The 20000-nt window shown below is 45.2% G+C and overlaps 1 protein-coding gene across 1 annotated transcript in view; it reads left to right on the top strand.

Annotated features, from left to right (window-relative positions):
* Positions 1-20000, top strand: part of LOC135104630 (A disintegrin and metalloproteinase with thrombospondin motifs 14-like) — a 159952-nt gene that overhangs the window by 1018 nt on the left and 138934 nt on the right. The window contains 1 exon segment of the mRNA XM_064012161.1: positions 8835-10558. Within this exon segment, the coding sequence (XP_063868231.1) occupies positions 10463-10558 (96 nt within the window). The 5' untranslated portion in view covers positions 8835-10462.

The raw sequence follows: 20000 nt of genomic DNA, 5'->3' as shown, positions 1-20000 counted from the left end.
TAGTAGTAGTAGTAGTAGTGGTAGTAGTAGTAGTAGTAAAAATACTGAAACCACCACCGCTATCACCATCGCCACTATTACCACATCTACTACTAACGCCATCACGCTGCCAGTACACCACCACCAGCACATCACCACCACCGCCACCACAATCTACGAACACCATCACCACCACCACTACTATCACCACCACTACTACTATCACCACCACCACCACCATCACCACCAACACCACCATCACCAACACTGCACACCATTCATTAATAGAAACAGACACGCTGAAGGTCTGGTTCAGTCTCCCCTTTCCTCCCTTCCCCCCTTAATCACTTCCACTCTCTCTCTCTCTCTCTCTCTCTCTCTCTCTCTCTCTCTCTCTCTCTCTCTCTCTCTCTCTCTCTCTCTCTCTCTCCTTATCTCCCTTCTCACTTCCTTCTCACAACTGCCCTCCCTCTTATCTCAATCTCCATCCTCTTCTTTCCTTCCTCCTTCCTTTCCTCTTTCCTTCCTCTCCCCTTCCCTCCTTCCTTCCTATCTCCCAAAGACTCGTTGACGTCCCTTCCCGTGCAAAAACACACACACACACACACACACACACACACACACACACACACACAGAGAGAGAGAGAGAGAGAGAGAGAGAGAGAGAGAGAGAGAGAGAGAGAGAGAGAGAGAGAGAGATTTAATGGTTCTTGTGATGAATACTTGATATTGATAATGATGGTGGAGGTGGAGGTGGTTTCATTACTAGCAGTGATTATTCGTAGGTAGAAGTAGTAGTAGTAGTAGTAGTGGTAGTAGTGGTAATGGTGGTGGTGGTGGTGATGTGTGGGTGGGGAGAAACCCTCCACTACCAAGCTGGTGTATCTCTCTTGCCACCCCCTAGTCAGTGCAGAGGAGTGTAATCAGGCAACGGAGGAAGGAACCGTGTAAATGTCTGGTACTGTTTGTTGTCCTTTGTAATACCCTGAGTGATGGCGATTGGCAGTAGTGGTGGTGGTGGTGGTGGTGGTGGTGGTGGTCGTGTCTGGGTTCCAACCATCAACAAACATTCATCCGTGCAGCATAACAACCTACTCTCCTCCTTCCCTCCCTCTCCCTCTGTTCCTATTCCTCACTCTCCCTATCTCACACAACCTTCTCTCTCTCTCTCTCTCTCTCTCTCTCTCTCTCTCTCTCTCTCTCTCTCTCTCTCTCTCACTTTTCTCCCTCTCCCCACCCTCTCCCAGCCTTCAGTCGTGGCTGGGAGAATAATTCACGTCACGTCACTCTCTCACTCCCCAGCCCGCAGCCTCGTTCGCTCGTTCACTTGTTCACTCTCACATGCTCACCCACTCACTCTCTCACTCACTTTCAATGGGTAGCACACGTATATTACGATGATTATATTTATTGTTACTGCCAGTGCTGCTGTTATTATGTCTCCTCCTTCTCTCTCCTCCTCCTCCTCCTCCTCCTCCTCCTCCTCCTCCTCCTCCTCCTCCTCCTCCTCCTCCTCTTTTTTTTGCCATCGTCGTAGTTGTCCTCTTCCTCTTATTTCTTAATAATCTTTTACATAATATTACCGTCATTACTAACCATTACTACTACTACTACTACTACTACTACTGCTGCTGCTGCTGCTACTGCTTCTGCTAATATACTTGTTATAGCCTTCTATCATTGATATGTCTTGTAATAGTAGCAACAGGACCAGCAGCAGCACCAGTAATAGTAGTAGTAATAGTAGTAGTAGTAGTAGTAGTACTAGTAGTAGTAGTAGTAGAAGTAGCAGCAGCAGCAGTATTATTATTATTATTATTATTATTATTATTATTATTATTATTATTATTATTATTAGTAGTAGTAGTAGTAGTAGTAGTAGTAGTAGTAGTAGTTCTAGAGGAGAAGGAAGAAGTGGAGATAATGTGGAGGATAATAGTATTAAAAATAATAGTAACATTTATGATAATAATAATAATAATAATAATAATAATAATAATAATAATAATATTAATAATTATTATTATTATTAATGATAATGTTAATTAGTTTGAACTTTTCTAAATCTATGAAGTGTCAGTCTTTGCTTTCCATTATTATTATTATTAGGTATTATTATTATTATTATTATTATTATTATTATTATTATTATTATTATTATTATTATTATTATTACCACCGCTCTCATCACCATCACCACCGCCACCACCACCACCACCACCACCACCACCACCACCACCACCACCACCACCATTATCACCATCATCATCATCATCACCACCATTATCATCATCGTTAAACATGCGCCCTGCAGTTTGTACTTCTCGAGGTAATGCAATCTAAGCAATTATACGTGTATAATGATTATTTCGTTACCTTCAGCTGCGTCTTTTGATCGCATTAATTAACGTTTGACTGATGGATTAAAGGAGAGAGAGAGAGAGAGAGAGAGAGAGAGAGAGAGAGAGAGAGAGAGAGAGAGAGAGAGAGAGAGAGAGAGCTGAATTTCAACACTGTTTTCTTACTTAGAGGAAAGCACTGTGTATGTTTCTTTCTTTCTCACAGCCACGTTAGTACCAGTGATCGCTATAGTGGCCGTTTGTATCCCTTAGACTTTATCAACCTTCATGACTGTTTTTACGACCTTACCATAATTTCAGGTGTTTTAATTAAGGGAGGCGTATCAACCTTACTTTCATAGCTGTTTGTAAATTAGCGAGCCCGGTTTGAAGTCATTTTTCTACTACTACTAATACTACTACTACTACTACTACTGTTTTGATCATAATTTTCCTGGCAGCGATGGTAAAGATGTCATTTTTGTATTAATTTCCCAAGGTCTTAGTCAGTCTTTCTTTCACATTCGAAGGTTGTGTCACTTGCAGTCAGTCAGTTGGAAGTAGAGGAGCATCGATTGATTGACTGACTGACTGATTGATTTTAAGGCGAGAGGAGTGAGTCGGCATGAGGCTGGCTAGGTGTCTCTCTCTGTCTCTCTCTCTCTCTCCACTTGACGCAATGACGCAGCCTCTGTCCGTTATCTGTCCTCCGTGGTCGCGATTGTTTCATTCCTTTGTCATGCACGACCACTTTTTAAAACAGAGACTGCTGTATTATGTAGTAGTGTGTCCTTTTCCCTAAATCAACCAAGTTACTGAGAGTCAAGGTCAGGGTTCGTTGCGTGTGTGGCGGACTGAAAGCATTGCTGTTGTGAGAAAGGAAAGAAGGAAGAGAGAATGAGAGAGAGAGAGGGAATTTATTGTTTGTTTTGGCTGTGATGTGTGTTTGGGAAGCTGAGGCAAGAGGCAGGAGGAAGAGGAGGAGGAGGAGGAAGAGGAGGAGGAGGAGGAGGAGGAGGAGGAGGAGGAGGAGGAGGTATCGTCAGTACAGTGCAGTGCGTGTGTCTCATTGAACGTCAGCGATGGAGTCTGTTCAGTTATTATATTATTTGTCTTAGTTTGTGCTTATATGATTTATTATAAGTGATCCATCTCTCTCTCTCTCTCTCTCTCTCTCTCTCTCTCTCTCTCTCTCTCTCTCTCTCTCTCTCTCTCTCTCTCTCTCTCTTCGTCACAGGACCGTGTTGTTGTTGCGACGCCAAAACTAGTCAATCAATCAATCATTCTCTCTCTCTCTCTCTCTCTCTCTCTCTCTCTCTCTCTCTCTCTCTCTCTCTCTCTCTCTCTCTCTCTCTCTCTCTCTCTCTCTCTCTCTCAGCAGTAGCCAGCCTCAACATTATTGCACTCCTTCGCTCTAACTAACCCTCCCCTAAAGGGAAAAAAAAATAAAAGACATAAGCTAATATTCCTAAATTCATCCAGCACCCTTATATGGAGAGAGAGAAAATAAAAATCCTCACGAGCCTGAATCTATCCCGATAACGACACTCAAATTTGCTGGTGGGTATTGCCTGGTGGTAGAACAAAAGGACCATATAGTGAAGCACCTCCACTACTTGCAAAAAGCTCTACAGTACATGCACAAGTAATTGAAGTTATCCTAGTTTTTAAGGGTGTATTTAGTATTCCGTTGACAGATTAACAAGATTTTTACGTTATTAACAAGCCAAACAGTATCGAAAGCGCGGCTAATCATCTCTGCGGCTTTTGAAAATAGTCTAAGATGAAAGAGCAAAGCGTTTCAGAGTCAGGGGCGCAAGAATCATTCTGAAACATTTCTGCGTCGCATCTCCACTACTTTTAAAACGTTCTAGTTGTATTTAGGTGGGGTTTTAAGGGTGTTTTTACGGTTTTAGTGCCAGTTTAACAAGATTTCTACATTACTAATATGCCAAGCAGTCTTGAGAACCCGGCTAATTATCACTGTGATCTTTCTAAATAATGGTGACGAGGCGGAATACAGGCCCGAAACGGCGGCGATTTGCGGCGAGCGAAGCACTGATAGCCGCCCGTAAACTTTGGTTGTGGGTAACGTCACCACCATTGGCTGATAGGATACAAAAAAAAAAACTTTATTAATAGAAGTGAAGAGACTGACTGGGGGAATAGTGGTGTGGGGGGAACTGACTTGTGTGTGTGTGTGTGTGTGTGTGTTTGTGTACAGAGAAAGCTGTGTAGTGAAGAGTATGAAATCAGATGTGACGTGCTATGCAATCCTGCACGAGAGAGAGAGAGAGAGAGAGAGAGAGAGAGAGAGAGAGAGAGAGAGAGAGAGAGAGAGAGTATATATATTTCTCTTTTCGTGTACATCCAATAGTAATAGTAGTAGTTTTAGCAGTAGTTTGTAAGCAAGACGCGGGGACAGGACATGTTTATAAGGATGCAACTCAGTGAAGAAGAGAAGGCAGAGGAGACACAGAGGGGATAAGCTGAGGAAGAAAAGGTGGAAAAAAAATCTTACTACACAGAATGCTGGTGGCGTATATTGGGGGAGGAGGAGGAGGAGGAGGAGGAGGAGGAGGAGGAGGAGGAGATAAGAAAGAGGAGGGAGGTAAGGGTGCATTAGTGAGATGGCAGTGGAGGGTCAAGGTTGGGAGAGAGAGAGAGAGAGAGAGAGAGAGAGAGAGAGAGAGAGAGAGAGAGAGAGAGAGAGAGAGAGAGAGAGAGAGAGAGAGAGAGAGATCAAGCTTTCAGGAATTAGGGAATCGATTTTATTTATTTATTTATTGTCGTAAAGTGGAAAGACAAATTTGATTCCATGATTGATCACTGTTTACATGGACCACCACCAGCACCACCACCACCGCTACTACCATCACCACCACCACCGCCGCCGCCACCACCACCACCACGACCACGACCACCGCCTGACACCGATGGGAAAAGAGCACACTTGTCTCATGTGCATAATGCTCTCATCTCATCTCCTCCTCCTCCTCCTCTTCTTCCTCCTCCTAGTTATCATTCTCTTAATTTTCCTCTTATCTTCCGCAGCCTCTTATCTTTTTCCTCTTCCTCGTTCCCCTCCTCCTCCACTACCGCCTCCACCACCACCTCTAGCATCTCCTCCTCCTTCTCCTCTATCTCCTCCTCGTTCTTTAAAAGCATCCCCTTCGCCTCCTCCTCCTCCTCCTCCTCTTCTTCTAGACTCCTCCTCGCATCCTCCTTGCACTCATCCGCTTTCTCTTCCTCCTTCTCCTCCTCCTCCTCCTCTTGTCTCCAAAAACACCTCACACCCTTTCTTCCTCTTCTCTTCCTTATCCCTCCTCCTCCTCCTCCTCCGTGATATTGTCTGGTGCACTTATGGCGGATCCAGCTTGTGTTTATTAAAGTGTCAAGTGTACTGCGTAGCAAAGTGGCTATTGTCTGCAGGCAGGAAGGGCGGCAGTGGTGGAGGGGAGCCAGGTGGGCGGGGACATGACAAGTGGTGGGGGAGAGGAGGGTTGGATGGTGGTGGTGTTTAAGGGGAGGGAGGGGAGAGTCTTGGAAGGGAAATGTGAGGTCAAGACGAAGTGGAGAAGTGAGGTGAGGTTGTGTTAGATGAGTTTATTTAAGTGTCCTTTGGTGTGTGTGTGTGTGTGTGTGTGTGTGTGTGTGTGTGTGTGTGTGTGCTCAAGGTCTTTCTGCATTCAACAAAGGAACCAAATATTTTCCAGGATTTTGTGTATATATTTTCATGGTAGTACGTTTGGTATTCGTATTAATGTTATTATTACTATTATCATTTATTTATTTATTTATATTTTATTTTATTTTATTTTTAGGGAAAAGGTGCATTTTAAAATTAACTTCTCACTGATTTCCGGGTTCTTTTTTTCTTAATAACTTTGTCATGCTTGTCTAATTTTAATGCAGACTCTTTCTCTTTTTTCTCGTGTTCTTTGATATTCTTTTCTTTCATTTTTCATTCCCTTTGAGTATTTTATAAACTTGATTTATTATTTATCAAGGATATGTTCTATTTTTATTTAGGCATTTATTTATTTATTTATTTATTTATTTATTTATTTATTTTGCATTTTCTTTCTTTAAACGTTGCTGTGCGTTTTTGTGGTTGAGTTCAATACAGATTCTTTTATGTTCTCTTTGATGTTTTATTTTTTTCTCTTCTCTCAAGTCTGTGTTGTGAGTATCTTTGTAGATATTTTTTTCTCTGGGTTTTTTTTTCTCTTGCTATTTCTTTTGTTCACTTTGATATAATTTCTTGGTTTTCTGTCTCGCTCATCTTTTTTTCCTTTCATGTTGAAGTTCATACATTTTTTTTCGTATTATCATGCATTTTTTTTGTTGTACTTGTTGTATTTGTTTAGTTTATTTTTTTCATTTTCGTCTGTGGTTCTTTTTCTGGTGTGCCTCACTGATAAATTAATGAGAATGAGGCTGAGTCAAGTTTGTGGGTCGCAGCATGTTAATAAATGTTGGTAGGAGTCAAAGTGAGTTTATAAGAGCAAGCTGGAGGAAGTTAAATCTTGCCCCGAGAAGTTTAGTAATTCTATACAGAAGAAAGATGCAGTTAGACAAGTCGTGGCGACAGTTGCTGGCGGTCTTCGCAGCACAAGCTTGGAGAGGAGTATTTTGGCTCCCAGTTGAACAGATTACCACAATATTAATGAAGAAAAGTAGCAGTTCGTATTTAACTCCATGTATTTGCAGGACTGAAAGGGGTTTATTTTTGCTGATAGTCGTTTAATTTGCTTTGTTTTTCTTGCACATACTCATACCAGTGAATAATTTTGGCACAGTTGGATGTATTGCTGCTATATCATAAAAAAAGATAGATAAATAAAACAATTCATATTTAGTCTTGTTTTATCAGCGGGAGTTTACGGTAATTGTTCTAGTTGTTGATTGTTGCTTAAAGTTTATTTCACTTTTTCTTCCTGCATGTTCTCGTACCAATGCATAATTTCTGGCGCAGTAAAGTGGAATGGATTGCTGCACTGTCACTGAGAAAAGAAGGAATAAATAAGTGACTGTATTTATCATCAAGAGTTAACGGTGATTTTCCCTGAAGGTTATTTTTGCTACTATCTTTTCAGCACAAACTTAGAGACTAACATATTTTCAGACGCACTTGAACAGATTACGACAGCATCAATGAAAACACACACACACACACACACACACACACACACACACACACACACACACACACACACACACACACACACACACACACACACACACACACTTTGTTTTACTCTGTGTCACCAAGAGTTTTTTTTCATTTTTTTAAGATTTTTTTTTAATTACTGTTTTTTTTTTTAAGCACAAGCCTGAGTACGAAGAATAATTTCAGACTTGGACGGGCTACACCGCTACACTGTAACGTCACATGGAAAATAGTCGAGGAATTTGCATTTCACTGTCAATATCAGCGAGAATTTCCAATCATTTTTTTGTCTCTGAGAGTTCTGAGAGTTGCGCTCTTTTTATGAAGCGACTCCTAAGTGCACTTTTTTGCATCAAGTAACATTGCCAAAGAGGAGGATTTTGTTCGTCTTTCTCGGAATAGCATGTCGTTTTCTTCCCTGGCTTTTCGTATCCTTCCACTCCTTTTCGTTCGCTTTTCTTTTACATCTATTTTTTTGTATGACACACGAAGCAACATGCGCACTCCAAACACCCACTGTAGTTTTTCTATCTTTCTTTTTTTTTATTTTTTACGTGGCAAGTGATACGTGACACATTCCAAAGACTCGGTGTGGTTTTCGTTTCCAGCGCTCGGCAAGCGATATGTCTGTACTCTCTCGGTCCACCGCCGCTTTAGTCCTTCCATTTTTAACGTCAGAACCGCAGAGGAGCAGGAAGAGACGAAGGCATGCTATGTTGACACAGGATGCATAGAGTCTACTTTATGAGGGAAGCGAGGACGAGTGTCGACCTTAACTCACTCACTCAGCGGCAGAAAAGTCCTGTTTTGGCCCTAATCTCCTCCACTTCCAGCATTATTACGTACACGGCAGACAAGCTGTTATTTCGTGCGCGTGTGTGCGTGCAGTGTGTGTGTGTGTGTGTGTGTGTGTGTGTGTGTGTGTGTGTGTGTGTGTGTGTGTGTGTGTGTGTGTGTGCGCGTGTGTGTATTTACTTAACTGTATTTACCTAGTTGTAATATGCAGGACTTGCTGATTTATATTTCTTTGGTCCCATTTCCGTATGTATATTTAGACATATTTTCCCCCTCTCTTTCTTCCTGTGTGTGTGTGTGTGTGTGTGTGTGTGTGTGTGTGTGTGTGTGTGTGTGTGTGTGTGTGATCGTTCCTATTTTCCGTTGCCTAACACTCGATTAAAAGTTTCTCCCTCATCCCCTATCATCCCTACTACATGCAGCCCACTACATCCCCACCACATAGTCACGTCTTCACAGCTACCACCGCTAACACGCAGCCAGCCCCACAGCACCGCCCAGCTCCCGCCTCTTGATTCTGAAACTGGACCCTTCTTCTCTCATCCCAGGAGTCTCGTCAGCCGGGCCGCGTGACCAGCCAGCCAGTCAGACGCCCGGTCAGGAAGTCAGTCAGCGAGGCAGTCACCGTGTCAGCGAGCCCATCAGCCAGTCACTCAGTCAGTCAATCAAGCAGTGACACGACCTGGTCCCACCCGCGCTATTCGGACAGTCAGTCTGTTAGTCACCAAGTCAGTCAGTCAGTCAGTCAGTGTTGCCTTGGAAAGGTGAGAGCGGTGAGAGGGGAAAGCGACCTCTCCCACGGGCCGGGTCGCATCATTGCCTGGCGACACCCTCCCCTGTGTGTTATCTCAGTGATCCGAGAGGGGCTGGAGGGGTGAGGGGGCTTGGAGGGGTGAGGGTAGTGTGGTGGAGGGGCGTGATTAGCAGTGTGTGGAGCAAGCAAGCAAGCAAGCAAGGGGTGTGCGTGTGTTAATTGCCCGTGGTGGTGTGGTGGTGGTAGTGGTACTGAAAGAGGAGGAGGAGGAGGAAGAGTGTCATGTGTACGTGTTTGTGTGTGAAGGTGGTGAAATTTAAGAAAAGATAATGAATAAGATAGTGAAAAGATCGAGCATTTTGTTCCCTGCTAAGTAGCGCCATTGCCACCTCCACCCTCGTCCTCCGGAGCTCATTGTGTAACACAGTGCAGAGCTGTTGCAAAAATCAGGTTAAAAAGTTTGAAAATAAGACTGAGGCAGCAGCAGAAGGGAGAGAGAAAGAGAGAGAAAGAGATGGAGGGAGCGAGGTTGGGTGTGGAAAAAATAGTGATGCTATGCACGTGTCGCTAATTAAGGATAATTAGAAAAACACGTAAAGTGCTTTGAAAAAAAATAAAATAAAATAAATGAATAAAAGTTTTGAGCTTCACCTAGTACGCTTTAAGATTTATAGAGGAAAGAAAAATAGAGGCTGGTACACACGTCGCTAAACAGACCGTTGTGTTGTGTTCGAATTTGTTGACTTCACGGGAGGCGGTGAAAAATAAGAGCGGAAGAAAGAAAAAGGAAAGTGAGGAAAAAAAGAAATACAAAAAGTATTGGTTTGAAAAAAAAGATGGGACACTGAAAAATAAGAAAAAATAAAACGGCCAAAACAGATATACAAAAAAAAAAAAAGCGAAACAAGAGGGAAAAGAAGTGTTAGTACATTCAAATAAAGGATGAAAAGGAGTGTAAAAATAACAAAACTGAGTTAGATGCGAAAAGAAAGAAACAGTGAAACAAAGCAGAAAAAAATATATCCAACCAAAAATAAGGAAATTAGATAAAGGTGACAAAGACACACAACAGCGAAACGGGAACAGAAAAATTGGAGGAAAGAAATAAATTGGAAAGCAGTAAGTGAAAAGAGAAACAAAAAAAATAGGAAGAAAAGAAAGGAAACAGGACGGAAAGAAGAAGTGCGACACCAAGAGAGAGAGAGAGAGAGAGAGAGAGAGAGAGAGAGAGAGAGAGAGAGAGAGAGAGAGAGCAGCATCGCCACACCTGCCCTAAAAGTAATTAGCTCTCACCTCCCTCCCCGTCACCGTCAGCGTCAGGAGAGGAGCCACGGCGGGGATAAGAGAGCGACTCCCTTCCCATTTCCTCCTCTCTCTCTCCTGCCTTTCCTCCAACATGGCGGCGGTATAGAGGAGGTAGCCATGGCGACGAGTCACCTCTTGCGGCTTCCCCTCCTCCTCCTCCTCCTCTTCCACCTCCTCCACCTCGTCCTCCACGCCTCGTGCACCTCGGCCCAGGTAAGCATGTTCACCTGAGCTCGCTGCTACGCTCACCATCCTTAATTAAATACCTGCAGGTCCTTAATTACGAGGTAAGTGCTGCCCTTTAATTCACCTCCACACGCACACACGTACGTACATATTGTTTAGACGTGTGTGTGTGTGTGTGTGTGTGTGTGTGTGTGTGTGTGTGTGTGTGTGTGTGTGTGTGTGTGTGTGTGTGTGTGTGTGTGTGTGTGTGTGTGTTTAGCTTCGTGTGCGTGCATGCCTGCGTGCGTGCGTGCATGCGCGTTTAATGAGTGAAAGGTCGTCAGATGTTGCGATTTTTAAAGTTTACAGAGTAACATGATCACCATGCTTGCTTTTCTACCACTCTCTCTCTCTCTCTCTCTCTCTCTCTCTCTCTCTCTCTCTCTCTCTCTCTCTCTCTCTCTCTCTCTCTCTCTCTCTCTCTCTCTCTCTCTCTCTCTCTCTCTCTCTCTCTCTCTCTCTCTCTGTGTGTGTGTGTGTGTGTGTGTGTGTGTGTGTGTGTGTGTGTGTGTGTGTGTGTGTGTGTGTGTGTGTGTGTGTGTGTCTCAGTCTCTGTCCAGGCATTCATTCTTACCTCCTTCAGTCCATGTGTGTGTGTGTGTGTGTGTGTGTGTGTGTGTGTGTGTGTGTGTGTGTGTGTGTCTGTGTGTATGTGTGTGTCTGTGGGAGAGAGAGGGTTCGTGGGCGCGGCTCAGCTCTTGTTGCTAGCATCTACCCATTAACCTAACCTCTCTCTCTCTCTCTCTCTCTCTCTCTCTCTCTCTCTCTCTCTCTCTCTCTCTCTCTCTCTCTCTCTCTCTCCATCACATTCTCTTTAATTTTCTTACTATTTTCAGTGACCTTTAATTTCTTGCTCTATTTTCTCTTTCGTATTTCCTTTCTCCATTTTTCTCTCTCACTTTCCCTTTAATCTTCTTACTCTTATTCACTTCCCTTTAATTCTCTTAATATCTTTCTTCCCTTCTTCATTTCGTCTTACCCCCTTCTTACAATCCCTCTTATTTTCTTCTTTTCTCCCTCTCTCCCCCTCTCTTGCCCTCTTCCTCCCTCCCATTCTCCATCTCTTCACTATAGAAGTCATTTGATTGATGTGTAAAATGAGAGACAAGGAGGGCTCTCTCTCTCTCTCTCTCTCTCTCTCTCTCTCTCTCTCTCTCTCTCTCTCTCTCTCTCTCTCTCTCTCTCTCTCTCTCTCTCTCTCTCTCTCTCTCTCTCTCTCTCTCTCATTAGACAGGAATGTGTTTAAGATAGATAGAGAAAGAGAAGCAAGATTGTTGTGTATATTCGTGTTTGCACTTTTGAGAGAGAGAGAGAGAGAGAGAGAGAGAGAGAGAGAGAGAGAGAGAGAGAGAGAGAGAGAGAGAGAGAGAGAGAGACGACAGAGAAAGAAAGAAGTTGCAAGTAAATGTTGACTTGTTCGCACTTCTTCTCTTTTTCCTCCTCCTCCTCCTCCTCCTCCTCCTCCTCCACCTCTTCCTTCTCCTTCTCTTCCTCCCTCATCCACTTAGAGAGCCAGTCAGTCGCTTAAGACAAATTTCCCAGGAGTGTTCCAGTAGCTCAAAATGTTACGAAGTTGTTATTTTTTTCGCCTCTCCCGCGCTGCTACTCTTCTGCCATAATTGTTGTTGTTGTTGTTGTGGTGGCGGTGGTGGTGGTGTTTTCTTTTTTATCGTGGGTTAATTAATTAGGAGATAAATTAGTGGAGGAGTATTTTTGTAAACTTGTTGTTGTTGTTCTCCTCCTCGTTCTCCTCCTCCTCCTCTTCCTACTCCTCCTTTTTTCTTTTCGTTCTTTTCCTTTCCCTCCTCCTCCTCCTCCTAACTTTCTTCTTCTTCTTCTTCTTCTTCTTCTTCTTCTTCTTCTTCTTCTTCTTCTTCTTCTTCTTCTTCTTCTTCTTCTTCTTCTTGTTCCTCCTTCTCCTTCTCCTCTTTCTCCTCCTCCTCTTTTTACTCTTCCTTCTTCTCGTCGTTTTCCTTCCTCTCCTCCTCCTCCTCCTCTTCTTATTCTTTCTTCTTTTCATCTCTTTCCTTCCTCTCCTTCCCCTGCTCCTTCTTCTCCTCCTCCTACTCCTCTTCCTCTTTTTATTCATTCTTCTTTTAGTCCTTTTCCCTCCTCTCCGTCTCCTCTTCTTACTCTTTCTTCTTTTCGCCTTTTTCCTTCCTTCCTTCCTCCTCCTCCTCCTCCTCCTCCTCCTCCTCCTCCTCCTCCTCCATCACATTCACTTGCTCTTTTCCTTCTCGTTCTTGCTGTCGTCCATCTTCTTGTTCTTGTTGTTTTTGTTCTTGTTTTCCCATATGTCTTGATTATTACATTTGTTATCCTTTTATTGCTTGTTTCTTCTCTAATATATATTTTTGTTTCCTTCTGTATATCGTCTTTTTCTTCTTTACTTCTCTCTTTCATCTTCCTCGCCTCCTCCTTCCTCCCTTTCTTTCTCGGTGTCTCTTAATTATTTCTGTCTGTCTTTCCTTATCTTCGTTTCTTTCTACATGTCTTCCCTCTCGTATCTATTTCATATTTCCTTTCTCCATTTCCTTCCCTCCCTCGTTTTATTCCTCTCTTACTTCCTTCTTCGTTGCTTCGTTTCGTTCTTACCTTCTTGCCTCTCCTTCTCTCTCCGTTCCTATCTCTCTCTCCCTCCGTCTTTCTCTCTCACATCAATACAAATCCACACGTAAAGCGTCTCTTTCATCTCTCTCTCTCTCTCTCTCTCTCTCTCTCTCTCTCTCTCTCTCTCTCTCTCTCTCTCTCTCTCTCTCTCTCTCTCTCTCTCTCTCTCTCTCTCTCTCTCTCTCGTCCAACTTCAAGGAAACTTACCGAACAAAATAACTACTCTCCTTTGCCTCCCTTCCTCCTCCTCTTCCTCCCTTCTCCTCATTGTTCCTTTCCTCTTCTCCCTCTTCTTCCCTTCTTTATTTTCATTCCTACGTCTCATGTAACTTTTTCTTTTCTTTTTATTCCTCTGCTTTCTTTTTTTTTTTCTCCCTTATCTCTTTTTCTCCTTTCCATGCTTCCTCGTTTTCTTTCCTCTTTCCTCTTATATCTTTTCTCCTTTCCTTCTCTTCTGTTCCCATTCCCTCCCTCTTCTCTCATTCTCCTCTCTACTCTCGTCTCCTCTCTCCTTCCCACTGCTCTTCCTTTCCTATTCCCATCCCTTCCTTCTCAGTTTTCCTCTCCCTGTCTCTTTTCCTCTCCTATTCCTATGCTCTCTCCCTCCCTCTTCCTCTACCCTTCACTCTCCCTCTCTCCCTCTTCCCTCTCTTTCTCCTCTCTTCCTCACATCTAAGGGATCATCGTGCCTCTTCTGGTGGCTTCCTCCCTCCCCCTCTACCTCCACTTCTCCCTCCTCCCCTCTCCCGCTCTCCGCCCCTCTCCATCTCTCCCCCTCTCCCCCCTCTCCAGCGGTGGCAGGTGAGGCTCCTCTTTGATGAAAGTAAAGGCACGGCGCTTCATTACGGGCGACAGGTGACCCGCATCTCGGAGGAGGGGAAGGAGGAGGAGCAGCAGGAGGAGGGGGAAGAAAAGGAGAAGTTGTGTGGGAGGTGGTAGCTATAGGGATGATGGGGGATATAGAGTAAGGGTAAGAGAATGAGGAGGAGGAGGAGGAGGAGGAGGAGGAGGATGCAGTAAGCGGTAAAGAAAGGTACTGCTGAGATTATTGTGTTGTTTTTCTATTGATGTTCGTAGTGTTATTATTATTATTATTATTATTATTATTATTATTATTATTATTATTATTATTATTATTATTATTATACAACTACTGTATCTCCACCACCACCATTACTTTTTTTTATTGCTACTACTACTACTACTACTACTACTATTACTACTACTACTACTACTACTACTACTACTACTTCTACTACTACTACTACTACTACTACTACTGATGCTATACAAAGACACTCGTCTTCACACACACATACACACATCGGGGAGAACGTGGAAAGTTAGAGAGAGAGAGAGAGAGAGAGAGAGAGAGAGAGAGAGAGAGAGAGAGAGAGAGAGAGAGAGAGAGAGAGAGAGAGAGAGAGAACGCGTGTGTGTGTGTGTGTGTGTGTGTGTGTGTGTGTGTGTAAGTGACTCACGCCACGCACAAACTTTGAAATTCTCCCAAACAAGAGACGAAAACAAAGGGAACCGAACATAATTTTTGCCGCCAAGTTGTCGTCTGTTTATCTTCACCATTATTGGCTGTTGTGGGGCAAAAAGTTTACCTTGAGGGATCCTTAGGAGAGGGGGAGGGCGGTAGGGAAGAGGAAAGAGTATGGATGAAGGATGGATGAGGGAAGAAGACAGGGACAAAGAAGTAGAAATGAGAGAAGGAAGAGTAGGGAGGGATAAGGAAACAAGGAGTGATATAGGGATGAAGGATAGAGAAATAGGGATGAGGAAAAGAGAGGTAAGAAAGAGGTAAGGACGAGGACAAGGGAGGCCAAGGATACTGGTAGGAATGAGGGGAGAGGCGAGGGGAGGCTGAGAGAAGAAAGAAAGACAGTGAGTGGACAGGAGGACGAGAGGAGGAGTGGAGGAAGGAGATTGGAGGAGGCAGGGATGTAGGGGAGGGTTGGAGGAGGCAGGGGTGAAGAAGAGTGCTGGAGGAGACAGGTGAAGGGAGGGAGGGGTGAAGGAGGCACAGGCAAGAGAGATGACGTGTCTGTTTCTTTGTCTCTTATTACAAAACGTGTCTTAAAAATAATTAAGTGTCGCATGGAGGAGTTGCATTATTTTCCATGTGTTGTGTTGCAAAGAGCTCGCTTCCTGTGGGTGTGTTGCACTGGTGGTGGTGGTGGTGGTGGCTGTGGTGGTGGTGGCAGTGTGTTGCAAGGAAAAGAAAAGAGAGGAAAATAAGAGTCTTAGTGAGGCTTGTTTGCAATGTTTATTAATGTTGCGAGTAAAAACTGAATGTAATGATGGTAATGTTACAAACTTATTACAGTATTTTCTTTGAAACCACATCATGTCGCCCGCTTTTTGCTGCGTCCTCCACATCAGCGGCTCTTAACCTGGGAGCGTGACCTCTTAGGGGATCGTGTAGGATTTCTCAGGGAGCCACAAAGGCTTCAGGAGAAAATATTGAGATAATTATAAGCAAGGATCATGGGGCCATGGTACATAATAACCTGGAGAGCCTTAGGGGGTCACAGGACGAAAAAGGCTTAGAACGACTGCGGCCTGGACGGTCCTCTATTGGCTACATGGCATGGGCCGCCTCTCATTGGCTTTTCATAGGCTATATCACACAGGCTGTACCATTACATAACAGGGCTGTGCGTCATAGTGTTATAGGCTGTATCACACTGGCTGTCTCCCTGAGGTTGTTTAGGTTGTATCACGCAAACTTGTGCTTCATATTCCGTTTCCCTTGCTGCATTCTTAGCCTGTATTTCCTGGACTGTAGCACATAGGCTATGATACATGAAGCCTGCATCTCGTCAGCCTGCGTCTCATGTAGGCTGCAGTATACATGTAGGGTGTGGTGAGGACGGGCAAGGCTGGTGGATGTGATGTGAGGCTTGCATGAGGAACAGTAGGTAATGATGGGTAATGAGTCTCTGTGTGTGTGTGTGTGTGTGTGTGTGTGTGTGTGTGTGTGTGTGTGTGTGTGTGTGTGAAATGATCATTGATTAGGCAGCAGGTAGCGGGGCGGGGCCTAAAAATGCAGCAGCCGCACAACACAATTAAAAAGCAACAGCCTTTGGATACGAATAGCCAGACAAAGAGAGAGAGAGAGAGAGAGAGAGAGAGAGAGAGAGAGAGAGAGAGAGAGAGAGAGAGAGAGAGAGAGAGAGAGAGAGAAATGTTGGAAGCGGAGTATATGAGTGGAATGGTGATAGCGTTTGTTGGCGTTGAAAATCAGCTGCTGATGAGTGTGTGTGTGTGTGTGTGTGTGTGTGTGTGTGTGTGTGTGTGTGTGTGTGTGTGTGTGTGTGTGTGTGTGTGTGTGTGTGTGTTACTAAAGTACGGTGAGACAGCCCTTGTTCTGCTTTACCTCCTTCCGTCCGTTATCCTCCTCCTCCTCCTCCTCCTGCTCGTCAACTGCAAGGCTTATCCCAAAGCGGGGAAGGTCCATCCTGTTCTCATCTCGGAATACTGATGGCGGTCGGCAGAGAGAGAGAGAGAGAGAGAGAGAGAGAGAGAGAGAGAGAGAGAGAGAGAGAGAGAGAGAGAGAGAGAGAGAGAAAGAAAGAAAGAAAAAAATAACAAAGGAGGAATTTCAGGGTACGGGCCGCACACACACACACACACACACACACACACACTCGCATGCATGATATCTTGAATTTCATACATGCGTACACACACACACACACACACACACACACATGCATGATATCTTGCAGTTTCATACATTCGCGCGCACACACACACACACACACACACACACACACACACACACACACACACACACACACACACACACACACACACACACACACACACACACACACACACACACACACACACACACGCTTCGTACCCGATTGTAATGTGATTTATTATCTTTATTTGTTGGAAGCCAAGTACGCCCGTATTTTTCTCTGCTCTCTCTCTCTCTCTCTCTCTCTCTCTCTCTCTCTCTCTCTCTCTCTCTCTCTCTCTCTCTCTCTCTCTAGTTTGGAGCGCCGTTTCCCATCACACGCTATCACCATCCCTTTCATTACTGTCCGCCTCACCACCACCATCACTACCTCACCACCACCGCTGCCTCATTACCAATCTCTCCCACCCTGCAGCCTGAGCATCACCACCGCTGTCTCACTACTATCTCCCCTCACCATCATTGCTTCACCGCCATCACTGTCGCATCCTCACCACTGTTATCACCATTGTATATCTTACCGCTAACTACATCTTCATTTCACCACCGCCAATTTGTCACCACTAGTCTCATCACTGTCTCATCGCCACTACTGTCTCACTCGTTATGATAGTTATGATGTCTCCCGGTACACTAGAATGCTTGCAATGTTGTCCTGCTCCGCTCCCTCTCCCGTGTCTCTCGTGACCCAGCTGCTGCTCCGGCCCCCACTGTCCCAGCTGTGTCGTGTCGCGTGTCAAAGTCATTCCAAGTCCTCATGTGGTCGTCTCCCGTGCCTCAGGTGGCCCTCGCTCACAGTGTACCCTGCCGTAGCTGTCCTGTCCCTTGCTCCTTGTTCTGTTTGTACCCTGCCCTAGGTGTCCCGCGTCACTCTTGCCCGTGTCCAAGCTCCTCCTCTCCGTGTCCGTGCTCCACTGTCCCCTGTCCCAACCAACTCGCTCACACTCTGGCGCATTATACATGTTTCCGAGTTAGTTCTGGCCAATGCTCCCCGTTCCAGACGTTCCCTGTCACACCTGCCCCATGACATTTGTCGTGTCCTCGTGCTCTGTGCTTCGTGCCCCGTGTTCGCCGCGGCAATATCTCTCCCAGGTAATGAATATTTGACGTGCTCAACACACCAATGTACGAGAGAGAGAGAAAAAGGATCCTCCTAAACGAATTCCTGCACGGCACTCCAGCACTGAAGAATTATTTTTGCTGTGCTAGGTGTAACGACGACACCACCACCACCACCACCACCACCGTCGCCGCCGCCGTCATTACTTCCTCTCTTCCTCCTTTTCCTCGTCCTCGTACTTCTCCTTTTACTCCTTCTTCTCCTCCTGCTGCTGCTGCTGCTGTCCCTGCAGTCTTTGCCGCCAGTACAGAGTTCCTCCTCCTCCAACTCCTACTCCTCCTTTTACTGCAGGTAGAATTAGTTCCCAAACACTCGTGCCGCGTCCTGAGGGGTTGTTGCCTTCTGTTTATCCTTTGTAATCCTGCTTACTACTAACAGTGCTACTCATTACTACTACTACTACTATTACTACTACTACTACTACAGTAATATAATATACTTCTACTACCACCACCACCATCACCACCACCGTCGCCACCGCCGCCACCGCCGCCGCCTCCGCCTCCTCCTAGCGGGTCGGGAACACACTTGGGGTTTTCCGGGACCGCCATCCATCATCGTTTAGGGACATCCACACCTTGCAGTCTACCACCACATTGCCTCACACAACCCATCCCTTCGCCTCTCTTCCCTGCTCATTACCCACTCCTCTCTCCTGCTTCCTCACCTTCACATGAACCTTCCTTATCCATCATTCCCCATTCCTCTCAGCTTTCTCTCTCCTGTATAACTTTTTTTTTTTTATCATGCATTCAACTCTTCATTCTTCTTAGCTTCCTCTTTTCTTCACAACTCTGTATTTTTTCTCTTACCCTCTTTCTCTTACAATTCTTCCTTATTCCTCATGCCTCTCATTTTCCTCCCTATTACAATTTATCCTCATCCCTCATTCCTCTCTTCCTCTCTCCCTTACAACTCTTCATTCCTTCTTTCTCATTTTTTTTTCAGCTTCCTCTCTCCCATGCAGTCCTTCCTTATCCCCTCATTCCTCATTCATCCTGACTTCCCCTTTCCTGTACAAGATTTTTTTCTCCCATTCCTCACTCCCCTCTCCTCCTGACTTTCTCTCTCTCTCTCTCTCTCTCTCTCTCTCTCTCTCTCTCTCTCTCTCTCTCTCTCTCTCTCTCTCTCTCTCTCTCTCTCTCACACACACACACACACACACACACACACACACACACACACACACACACACACACACACACACACACACACACACACACACACACACACACACACACACACACACACTTTTTCATCTTCCTCCTCATCAGCCTTTATGGTTCCACTGCAGGACAAAAGCCTCCCTGAATTCCCTCCAGTCCTCTCTGTCGGCTGTCCGTGTATTCCAGGTCACTCCAGTTAAACTCCCTATCTCATCCCTCCACCCTCTGTCTACCTCATCTCCCTCGTACGCTTCACATTCCTCCCACTTCTCCTCCTATCCCACATCACACCCTTCACCACGCCACCACCCTCACTATCCTTGCCAAGAGCATAAACAGCAATGGCAACACCACGAGCACCACCACAACACCACCACAGAGACACGGCAATAACGACAACAAAACAGTATCACCACCACCACATCAACAACACGCCGTGGTGCGCGACCATCCAGTTGTTTTTCATTAAGCATGAGTCGTGTCTGAGCGATTAAATCTGGGGTGAAACTGTCCTCTGCTTGCTATTCATATTTTGCCTTCCTTCATTCCACGGCGGTTACTGCTTCCTAGATTGCTGTGTGCGGCCGGCCCTTGGTGCATCGCTCAGTCCTCCTCAGTAGACGCGGCGGTGCTGGGCGTGTGCTGGCCTCAGCAGCGGGGCGGGATGGACATTCTGCTGCATTTAGCGGTGAATAGCGGGAAATTTGGCCTAATGTAGCGCGGCGGAGCGGAACAATTGGGTGCCTTTAGCGGGCGGTGCGGGCGGCTGTCGGCTTTATCTTAATGCAGCCCAGTTGAGGCCGCCGCTGCCCGGGCTGA

The sequence above is a fragment of the Scylla paramamosain genome, chromosome 11, assembly GCF_035594125.1.
Source record: "Scylla paramamosain isolate STU-SP2022 chromosome 11, ASM3559412v1, whole genome shotgun sequence".
In the NCBI taxonomy this organism is placed as follows: domain Eukaryota; kingdom Metazoa; phylum Arthropoda; class Malacostraca; order Decapoda; family Portunidae; genus Scylla; species Scylla paramamosain.
The sequence above is the reverse complement of the archived record's forward strand: the minus strand, read 5'-3'. Positions and strand labels throughout refer to the sequence as shown.